The sequence below is a fragment of the Silene latifolia genome, chromosome 9 (assembly GCF_048544455.1).
Source record: "Silene latifolia isolate original U9 population chromosome 9, ASM4854445v1, whole genome shotgun sequence".
Lineage (NCBI taxonomy): Eukaryota > Viridiplantae > Streptophyta > Magnoliopsida > Caryophyllales > Caryophyllaceae > Silene > Silene latifolia.
The window spans coordinates 128,928,288-128,939,682 of NC_133534.1; the positions used below are offsets into that span (position 1 = coordinate 128,928,288).

The 11,395-nt window shown below is 35.1% G+C and overlaps 1 protein-coding gene across 1 annotated transcript; it reads left to right on the top strand.

The window, feature by feature from the left end:
- Positions 1-310: 310 nt before the first annotated feature.
- LOC141600061 (E3 ubiquitin-protein ligase XBAT32) lies at positions 311-6,667 on the top strand. The gene is made up of 10 exons (XM_074420235.1): positions 311-1,489; positions 1,600-1,659; positions 2,183-2,254; positions 2,395-2,570; positions 2,647-2,807; positions 4,711-4,769; positions 4,851-4,897; positions 5,044-5,181; positions 5,285-5,376; positions 6,014-6,667. Exons 1-10 carry the CDS (start codon positions 1,295-1,297, stop codon positions 6,517-6,519), a joined length of 1,506 nt encoding a protein of 501 aa, XP_074276336.1. The 5' UTR covers positions 311-1,294; the 3' UTR covers positions 6,520-6,667.
- Positions 6,668-11,395: the final 4,728 nt, after the last annotated feature.

Consider the following 11,395-nt stretch of genomic DNA (forward strand, 5'->3'; position numbering starts at 1 on the left):
TTACATAATAAACGTACATATTTTATCATTAATCATGATTTGTATCTATTTTATTACCTTTAGTACCACTTTTTCTTAAAATTGTACAATGGTCTCTCAATAAGCTTGAGAGACCGTCTCTCAGAAGACCTACTCAGAAACACATTGAGTAGCCAATCAAAAGCTATGAAAAAACTTGGCTTTTATATTATGTAGATCACGTGGATTTCGCCCCAATCAGAATTTTGGACTTTTTTAAGTAATTCCCAAATGAGCCCCAAAAGTATGGTTTGTAGAAGATCATGAATCATGAACAAAGGGCAATTGCGTAAAAAATGAGCCCCAAAAATAAAACGTCAGACGTTGATAGAAACCAACAAACAGTAGTCGATCTCAGACATTGAAGGTTTGTGTTGTTTCTATAAGGGCATTTTAAGGATAACAAAGAGAAAGGAACATTAAAACTACCAATGTTGACAAAATTCATGTAAATACCAAATCCCAAAACCAATCCAATCATCATCAAATACACTCTTTTCGGTGCATGCCTTTGTTTTAAGTTTGTGTTAATAATAATTGCAGTAAAAATTAAAAAAAAAAACATCTTTTGTTTGATTGATTGCTATAAACATTCCCCTTTCATCAGCAACATTATTTTAATGATCTAGTCCTTTTCTCTATGATTGCATTTGCTTATTTGATTTTGTCAAGGAATTATTTTAATTTGTCCAACACTAAAGCCCTTCATTTTGCATGAATATTATTTGTTTAATCTTTCTTGTTTCTATAACATTACACCTTACACCTATTTCTTATTCAATTTGAGGTGTGTTATTCCTTTTAAGTATACTTGACAGCTAAACAAAACAATTCCCCAGTTTTCTGGGTACTCCACTCATGTCTTAAAAGTACCCAATTTGCATAATTGTGAATAATTCTGTACTGGGTATCCATTATTTTTGGTGGGTTCTTCTGATTTTGATTTTTGGTGCTCAATTTCGTATTGGGTCATTGTGATTTTGATCAGAATTATAGGTGATGAATCGTGTTTGATGTTTGAAGGGTTAGTTTTACGCTGTCCTTCCATTTCAGTCATTTGTCTACGTTTTTTATTCTTTGTAAGGGGTTTTTAAATCGAAGGTAAAAGAATGATTGGTACGAATGGAGTAGTTTTATGTACATTGTTGGGTTAAATCAATTGTCGGTTTTGTTGGTGATATTGAATCAAGGAGGAGTATGAGGGAAAAGGGGTAATTAGTAATTGGGAATTGGGAATTGTGGTTTCTTAAGCTAGAAACTTCATCTCTGTAAGAGTATGAGGTTCCTGAACATAGTAGGCAATTCATTAGGATGTTCAGCATCAGGAGAGCGTTTAGTTTCAGCAGCAAGAGATGGTGATCTTCAGGAAGCCAAGGCTTTGTTAGATTACAATCCTCGTCTTGTAAAGTACTCGACTTTTGGTGTTCGAAATTCTCCACTTCATTACTCTGCGGCTCAAGGCCATCATGAGGTATATTATATATTGCTGGTTTGCTTCAAACCAATTATCTTATTGAAATATATGAGAGAACCTTTTTCTTCATGTGTGGTAAATTGGTTGGCTTTCTTTCTTGTTGCTAGATTGTTAGTCTTCTGCTTGAGACTGGAGTTGATATTAATTTGAGGAACTATCGCGGCCAGGTAATTCTTTTGTCTGTAGTATCTTGCTACAATTATTCGACTGAATCCGTATCATGGTTATGAAATCTTTTGTTAGACTGATAGTTAGATAAGGGAATTTAGGACAAATCCTACCGATTCTATAGGCTAGTTTAACAATTTTGAAAATGACTTGAGTTGAATGTGGAGTCTACATTGTTTTTTTTTTATAGCGAAGATTCTTAAAGATATACTAAGAACTTGCCTTATTTGGTTTCTCGGTGGCAATGAACTTTTCTGCCCTTCCAGTTTATGCAGTCCTGTAAATCATGTGAGAGACAGTCTCAGATGTGAGACCGAACAAAATACTTACGTATTTTCATTTAATTATAGCCTTAAAGGGTTATTTAGTTGGCTCAAGTGTATGACCATCTCATATAAGTTTTTGTGTATGCAGTTTACACATTATGTGGTAGTGTAAGGGACCAAACCTTGAGTTTGTACTTTGTTATCAGCTATATCTGTAACAAACATAAAAGTTCCTTTTTATTGATTTGGTGGACAGACTGCTCTAATGCAAGCATGTCAACATGGCCATTGGGAGGTTGTTCAGACTTTGATTGTTTTCAAGGCGAATGTATGTTCTTCCACCCCTTTACTATTTAGATTCGTTCACATTTTATGGGAATAACTAGGTATTGTAATGTAGTTGTGATGTAGCTGGGTTAATTTAAGTTAGTTTGAAGCCTTACATTTCGTGGCTTATTGATTTTGTAGATTCACAGGGCAGATTATCTTAATGGGGGCACTGCACTCCACTTGGCTGCCTTAAACGGGCATACTCGGTGTATGAGGCTTATCCTTGCAGATTATATACCTAGCATTCCTAATATTTGGAATATATTACGAAAGAAGTCAAAGATTGAGTTTGAAAGGGCGGATTTTAATGCAAGGTACCTGACAGCTGACTGGATAAGATTTAATGTTTCTTTAGTTGACATTCCCTCATTTTCTCGTTTTCTCGACCAGTGCTCTTTATCAGGTTATCAACAAACCAGCAGATGGAGGAATCACAGCGCTTCATATGGCTGCGTTAAATGGACATTTTGAAGCTGTTCAGTTACTTTTGGAGTTTGGAGCCTCCGTTACTGAAAAAACTGTGGAAGATGGGACTACAATTGATCTTATAGGTAAGCTTCTTTCAGTCTCCTTATTTCCTGAATATTTAGGCTGAAGTATTTCGGAACCTGGTAGCATTTTGTTAATGCCATATTTATTACTCCTTAAATATAATGTTGATCAGATGGAACAACATAAGGTTCATCTTTAATAGGATGATCTTGGCAACATGACGGAGTTTAAAAGAGGTGGACTACCATCTTATTTGCAGTTAGAATAGAGATCTGCCCTTTGTGGGGATGAAGGGATTTTGAGGGAAGCGGAGGCGAAAAACGAACTAATCCCTAATTTGGTTAGCAAGTTGCATTAAGGGAAATGGAAAGGAGAGATATTGAGGTATTCATTTTGCCCTCAATAAAGCCAAATTATCATCGTTACAACATAGTAGTATTTGAGAGGAAATAACTTTGGTACATTTCCAGTCCTCTTCCTCTTCCTCCCGCCCTCCATACTGCTCCTCTACCCTTCCCTCCCCGATGTTTATCGAGGGGTTGGAGATTCATAAGTTTTACAATCTAGCTCTTGTCCTCATTAGGCAAATCATTCATATAACGGAGAAGCTAGATTGGATTTTATGAGAAATTGTGATACAGGTTGATGAGAACTGTTTCCATCTATTATTTTCATTTCTTTGTTCAAGCTTCAGGGCTGATTTAGCGACCCTTTCCTCTATAGAGGATGTCTCATAAGATTCACATTTTTTATATTCTCGAAAATAAATGTGCCCTTAAGCAGATTAGTTTAACTCCTTAGTGGGCTTTTGGTTTGTTAAGGGGAAGGGGAATGGAATCAACAAAGGGAAACAAAGCAAAGGAATAGGATACCCTTTGATTTACTCTTTGTTTGTTTAGCAAATGTGGGCGACCACGGTGTTCCCGGCAACGGTGGTCTAAGTGGTGGTTGGTGTTGAGTGTGGGTGGTTGGTGGGTGAGGGGGAAAAAGGAAAGGGAATGGGAATGGATTTTGGGGTACGACGGTAATCTCATTACTGAGAAGGGAGAAAGGGAATGAATAATTTGGACAAACAAACATAAACAAGGGGAATGAGTCAATTTCATTCCCTTTCCCTTTCTTGTAACCCTCCAACCAAACGCCTCCTAACTGTATTTTCTTTTCTTTAAAAATATTCATTGCCTGTGGGCTGTGGAGTATAATAGAATAAAGCAAAACAGGTCACCAAACTGTCGCATTCCTTTTATTGTGAAGTACAAGTAGCAGTTAATAGACGCAATTTCACCCAAAACGGTCTCTTTGTATCTTTAAGTTTCGATCTAGGTAAAAGATTGTGAATACCTGACCCCGGCATAGACCGGAGTGTTGGAGGCACCGGGGCAATGCTTTTTTTGTTATCATTGAACAAGTTGACCGGCGATTATTGGCGATTATTGTTGTTATAATCCCGATTTGATTCTACGATTCAACGAATTTACGATTTAAAAATGCTTGACTGGTCCCAGATCTTGCGATTCGATCATGGTTGTAGAATCTTACAATCCTATTCATTGGAAAATTTCTAGAGATACGAACATAATACGATCCTACGATCCGATTTCATAGTAAAAATATTAATATATATTCTTATAAAATGACATCGTAAAACCCAAATATTGGTGCAAGTTGTTGAATCATGTTCATACAACGATACTAAAATCATTAATTATCAATATTTCATGGATAAATATTACAGTAATAAATAAGTTTTTTGACCTTCGATTATATGTTTTTACCAAATAAATAACTATATTTAGTGAGTTTGTAGGATCTTACGATTCTACGACCCAATTTTACCGATTCGATCCTACCCTCCTCATCGATCCAAAGTAGAATCTCGATCCTAACAACATTGCTTGTCAGACTAATTGATGGCTTTTTTACAACTAGTTCATTTTTGAAAATATTTGCTTCCTTTTTCAGGTGCAGGAAGTACAGCCCTTCACTACGCTGCTTGTGGGGGAAATGTTCAATGTTGCAAAGTAGGGCTTTGTTCTCGCTCTTAAATACACACAGTATTACGTTTGTGTCGATGTTTTGATAATGTGTTTTTTATGGTTCAGATGTTGATTGAAAGAGGCGCTAAAGTAACAGCTGAAAATGAAAACGGGTACAGAGTTTCTTTACCCTGAATTTCCTTCCTATTTCGTGATTAAATTCATAAAACATGCTAGATACTCAGTTCCTTATCACGACCTTCAGTAACATTTATGTTTTCTTTTGGACATGGTGTTTGCATTATTATACACCTTATAGACGTACTCCATTGATGGTGGCTCGCTCGTGGCATAGAGATTCAGTTGTTGAAATGCTTTCAACATCTCAAAATATTCAACTGCCATCCACTCCTTCATACCTTTGTCTTCCCATGATGAGCATTATCAAAATTGCAAGGTAGTTGATACTTCATACCTTATATATTAAGATTGTATTGTGGCAATTGTAATATTGATTGTTAGGAACACGTAGTTGATCCTTTGCTATGTCTTTTTCACAGGGACTGTGGTTGGAGAAACTCGGATTTTTTACCAACATGCCAGGATCCTTGTGTTGTGTGCTTGGAAGGAAAATGTACTGTAGCTTCTGAAGGTAAGACTGTCCTTAACATCAGGTCCACCTCTATTATTGTTGTTTAAGGCTTTCTTCAGCATCTAAAATGGGGCTGTTAGTTTAGCTTCTCAGCTAACTTCTCTTTGCCTTATTTGAAACAGTCGATTGTAATGGATATATGGTTTTCATAACTTATTTTTAAACCATTACTCTGTATTACTTATGAAACTTGTTCCCTAAAATGGGTTTTAGCTGAAAGTATTTATACAAAAAAAGTCCATGTTGGATTATTGATTCTTTAAACCTTTGCTTAATTCGCTCGACAATCTTAAAGGTATTCTTTTCATCCCAGTTATATCTTGCCAATCTGACTAGAGATCATATTTAAGATTTTGTAATGGAATATCATTATTACCCATTGACTTGAAAGTTATCTATACTTAATTACGTGTAGTAGAGTCATTTTTGGAGCGCTAATGACCTTTATACGCTAATTTAGCTTCTCAACTAGTTTCTCTTTCGCTGATTAGCACTGTTGATGAGTTAATTTATGGACGATAAGGCATTTCTTCCTGAACCCTGTTTTTTCGTCATGCCCCTGTTATTATGAAATAAACAATTGTTTTTTAGTAAGAAAATCAGCAAATACTGTCATAACAATCTGTACGGTATGCAGGTTGTAACCACGAGTTTTGTACCCGCTGTGCCTTATACCTTTGTACAATGAACTGTTCCTCAATGGTTGCCAAAGGTCCTCCGGGGTCAATTGCGTGCCCTTTATGCCGGCATGGCATAGTGTCCTTCATCAAGCTCCCCGGACCAAGACCCGTGGCAAAGGAAATTGCAAGGACGAGCCTGTCATTATCGTTTTGTGGATGTTCTAGTGAGAGGCTCGAGCGTGCCTCTTTGACAGCGCCCCTATGCAACCCGCCTCCTCTAGGTTCCTCTTTCGGTTCTTTGAGTTGTCGGGGATTTCCTTCTGTGAAATTTAGCTCGGGTTTTTGTAGACGAGCCTCAGAGACAAATCCTTGTATCGTATCCGGGTCAGTGAATCAGGGTTCGAGGAACGAGTTAAATAAATGTGCGAGGATAAGGTTAAGGCGATCGTCTTCTTCCCATGTTGAAGGCAGCAGGAAGTCTTGGTTTTGCTCCCTTAATCAATATGTTGCTACTAGTGGTTGATTGATTTGTTGAATTTGTCTTTTTACATATTTTTCTGTTGGTATTGGTGTGTCCTTGTACATAAAATTATTTGTATATATATATTGCATAGCTTGAACATATAAACCACAACAGCTGATTATAGAATTGATTGTTCGATCTTGCATTACATACATAACAAATATATGGATGAATAGCAGATCTTGCTTAGGACGGTCATAAGTTAAGTAATTCCTTTTTCATTCTAACATTATTTAAATCAATTGTGAGTTTGTCTTAACTTAACACCGTCTTAAACAAGGATTTGTGATGAATGAAAGAGTACTACATACAATAAAGACTTATCCCAAGAGGAGACGTATATTAAAGCATAGAAAATGCTACTGTTACAGGTTTACATGTTACAAATGCAAATGCAAATAGATGATCCTAGGTTGTTATTATTGTTAACCAAGCAGCTCAGAAGGGACAGTCGGGGATGAAGAATACGAGAAAATTAATTAAGATGAAAAAGGAGAAAACCAAGAGAAAGACGACCGTAATTCCCTTTTTAGGCCAATAGCAAGTAGAACAAGCCTTGCAAGGCCAAGAAAAAATGTCGACAAACCCCCGGATAGAAAAATGAGACTAGAATGCAGAAGAGATGATTGAAAGAGTAAGAGAAGTAGAATAATGATGAATGAACGATAGTTGAGCTCAGAAAAGATAGCACCATGCATATCAAATATCGTGTTTAACTTTTATACCGCTTATAATAATAAGCAGACGGACTTTCACATCTTGGCTATGCAACTGCAACCAGTGCAAAGGTCGCAGTTGAAAAAACAAAGACAACAAGAAACCGATGTGAGACATGAAAGGAGGTTTTCAAAGGCAGAGTTTTAACATGACAAGAGTAGATGGATTTGTTAGTGATTTTTGAAATGATAGAAATGGATTAACAGTTTGACGTACAGTGAAGAGATGGATGCAATCTTATTTATAGGAAAAATGTAAGGAAGTAAATGTAGAACACCACTGAAACTACATTTTCCAAATAGTAGCTGTTCCAGGACCAATTAATAGAAATACATTTGTTTTTAGCTGTTTAAAAGTACTTTTATTTAACTTGAAATTCATTTTTAACTCACTTTCAAGGGTGCCTTAATTATCAATTAATTCAATAAATATCCTTAAAACATAATAGAAAATAAATATAATTGTTGGGCCTCAACAAACAACTTAAGGTTTTGGTTGAGATGGTTCATCTATCCTAGTATCAGAGCCTTGGGGGCATGTGCACTAACCACTCTTCGAGCCCAATGGGCACTCAAGTGAGGGGCCGTAATAGGAAATAAATATAATTGTTGGGCCTCAATCATCACCTTAAGGTTTTGGTTAGATGGTATCTGTCTTAGAATGACATGGGTCGGATAAATATATATTGTATTACATTAACACAAATTCTCATTATACACGGGTCAAATATTCACTCACTTTAAGAGTTTAAGTATAAGACAAGCAACAAGTTGCATGATAGGGCCGAAAAATATATCACTTTTAAGCATAAGACAAACAATAAGTTGTATGGTAGGGTTCAAAAATATCACCATTAATGTGGTAAAAATTGACTCATGTGGATTTATCCATATCCTTCTAATATTGTTAGCCATTTGTGAAAGAAGAATTCTCTCCAGTTTGGGAGAACTGAACCATCCAATTTAATCCAACGGTCACAAATTAATCTCACCCACTTGATTTGACTTGGTAATAAAATAATCTAAGAAAACTACCCCTTTGCACAGTAAACTGAGTGTAGTACTGGACGGCCAAATTACCAAATTGGTAAAAAAATTGGAGAGTTATTGCCAAATTAGTAAAAAAAAAAAAGTTTTACATGTGACAAATTGGTAAAAAAATTAATGGAATGTGACAAATTGGCTAAAAAAGTTTCACTTTAACAATTACTCTATTATTGCAACTAGATTTGACAAAACTACCCTTATCGAATTAGTAAACTAAAAAAACATTATCCAAGACTCGACCCGAAACTTAAAATTAACAAACCTGACCTAAATTCGATCTAGCATTGTTAAACATGTTTTTCTCTTGAATAAGTCGACCAAAAAAATGATTTGATCCATAATGATTCATATCCATAAATATTTGGACAAAAATCACTCGTAAACATTGATTTTTAATATTTCACCTCACATAGATATATAAATTAATGAAATATTAAATAAGAAAAATAATCCAATTTTCATTTTCGGGCCTAGTAGGACTTAGTTTCGAGCCAACGGTCTTCGGATCGCATGCGGATTTTCTTAGGATAATAGAACGTTCAAACTCCGAAAAACGTCGAGTTGGTTCGGGTTTACCATGTAAGTAGACCTGGAAAAACCGACATGGCCCGATTAACTCGACTGGAGAAGGCCGACCCGAGATCCAAAATTTACCAGAACTACACTCCCAAATTTAACCCGAAACCCGATTGACTTGACACGGCCCGAACTTTGTTGACTAGGATCTTACCTGACCCGACCCGAAATGACCAAATCTGAAACCCCGACTCGAAAATGACGCAAAAAATGTAACTCTAATTGAATAAATAAATGACTAATTTAAAAACACACTTAATATAATTTACGTTAAAATAAAGAATTAATTATCAAAATTAAACTAAAAATAGGTAATAGTACTAAACATACTTTTTTTTTTCTCTTAACCATTGACCCGAATATGAGTCTGGCTCAAAATAACCCGACCAACATACCCGGAAAATACCCAAAACAACTCAACTCGACCCGACCCGAACTAACCCGTTAATATGACAACCCGAAATGACCCGAGCCGAATTGGCCCGACCTAAACCCGACTCAATTGACCCGTTTGGCAGGTATAGTTGTAAACTTCATCTGGTCATCTATTCTTATTTCTTTGGTTTTCGGTTAGATTTTATGAGTTGGGTGACTTGGGTAAAGGGTATTTTAGTCAAATTTAGTTCTAGCAATAACAAATTAAATAAAGTAATAGTGTTTTGGCCAATTTGTCACATTCCCTTAAGTTTTTTTACCATTTTGTTACAATTGAAGCTTTTTTTTACCAATTTGGCAACTATCCTCCACTTCTTTTACCAATTTGGTTATTTGGCCAGAAATGGACCCTCTTGTCCATACAGGAACTAAAGAGGATCCACTTGCCCTTTTGTGTGTCATCACTCATGTGGAAATGAGTTATGTGTTTTGTTTGATTCAAAATCACCCATTTTGTTTCCTTAGTCATTGTGCCACAAGTAATAGATAGCTATTAATTGAGACTGAGGGTAGTAATATTTAGAGTCTCAATGACATTTGAAACAAAATCTTTCAATTTCTCTTTTATCATTTATGTTGCTATGTCTGGTTGTTGCGTAAATCTAGTCACAACAGAACACATTATCACCCTATGAGCTTAAGATGTTTATACATTTAATATAAAATGTAACCGATTACTCGTTAATACTAAGATAATGTTCATAATAATCACAAAGGGTAACATAAATATGTTTGATGACGATAATTTGTAATGGTTTTGGGATGATTTGTGACCATTTATTTTGCTATGATTTCGTCTTTGTTTTATCCTTTAGTAAAAATTAGTATGTATCAAGTATTATTGTTGACTTATTTGGAAAAAATGTGACCATTGGTAATGAGTGTAGAAGGCTAATGTTACTATTATTAGAGTGTTTACATGTTCAATCACTTTGTAATTAGTTTTGTAGCACTTTTCATGATTTGTACTTGTATTAATGACAATTATGTTACCATATGTATAAACAATTAATTACGGAGTATATGTTTTCATATTTAAGTAGTTTATGACCATTTGGTAGTTAATTAATAATAATTTATTTGATGCTTCTACTTAATGAATTAGATGTAGAGTACTTTTGTTAAAGCATTCTATCGAAATGTGACCATGTGTAGTTGTGTCACTTGTGTGCTACTTATGTTAATAACACAGTAGTTATGTCAACATGATATTTCCGTAGTTTGTGTCTTTGTGACCATTTGGTAGAGTTAATTAATACTCCATTCGTCTCGGTCATTTGTTTACTTTTAGGGTAAGATTATTGATAGTTTCGAGACAAGACTCATTCAAAACTACCATTAATTTACCTTAGTCTTGACAAAATCTTGACAAAGTCTTAAGCTGAGTCTTAGAATCCAAGACTAGCTTAAAACTCTACATGAGTCTTGATCCCACTATCAAAAGAAGACATCCAATGACAGAAACACGTGTGTTATATTATTTTTGTTCTTTTTGTACTTATACCTCACATTTTCTCGAGTAATGTAAAAAAGTAGAGTTTGAGGTGAGTCTGACTGATAATATATAAAGTCTGAGGCAAGTCAGAGGTGAGTCTAAACAATAAAGAAATACTGTAATAAAAGTTAGTGAAAAATTGATGTGACAGAGTCTTAATACCTTGGAGAGTCTTGCCAATAATCATACCCTTAGTTTTGGCACAAAGATCAAGAAGAGGGGGGAGACAATTTATGGTGGTTGTTAGGAGATGACAAATGGTGTATAATGAATATGTATAATCAAATTACCCATAAAAAATCATCACAATATAAAAAATTAAACAAATGATTGAGATACTACAAAATAAAATAGGTAAACAAATAACCGAAACGAATAAAGTAATAGTTATGATAGCAACAGAAATGCTTCTCAAAATCGTTTCTCAAATCCAAGAAAAATTACCAAAATACACTCTACCTTTTTTTTTCTCCACGACACACCCTAAACAATTTCGAAAGGAAAGTGTGTGATTAGTTGATTTAATGTAAACGTATGAAATTCCCTAATTTTTATATAAAACCGTTTTACATACATAAATAGGATTATACATTCGGTTGTATCATAA

Bases quoted from the DNA above. Each gene is read 5' to 3' on its own strand.
- LOC141600061 (XM_074420235.1), top strand. From the start codon at position 1,295: ATGAGGTTCCTGAACATAGTAGGCAATTCATTAGGATGTTCAGCATCA. The intron at 2,808-4,710 runs GTAAGCTTCTTT...TTCCTTTTTCAG, and splicing joins GACTACAATTGATCTTATAG to GTGCAGGAAGTACAGCCCTT. The intron at 5,377-6,013 runs GTAAGACTGTCC...TACGGTATGCAG, and splicing joins ATGTACTGTAGCTTCTGAAG to GTTGTAACCACGAGTTTTGT.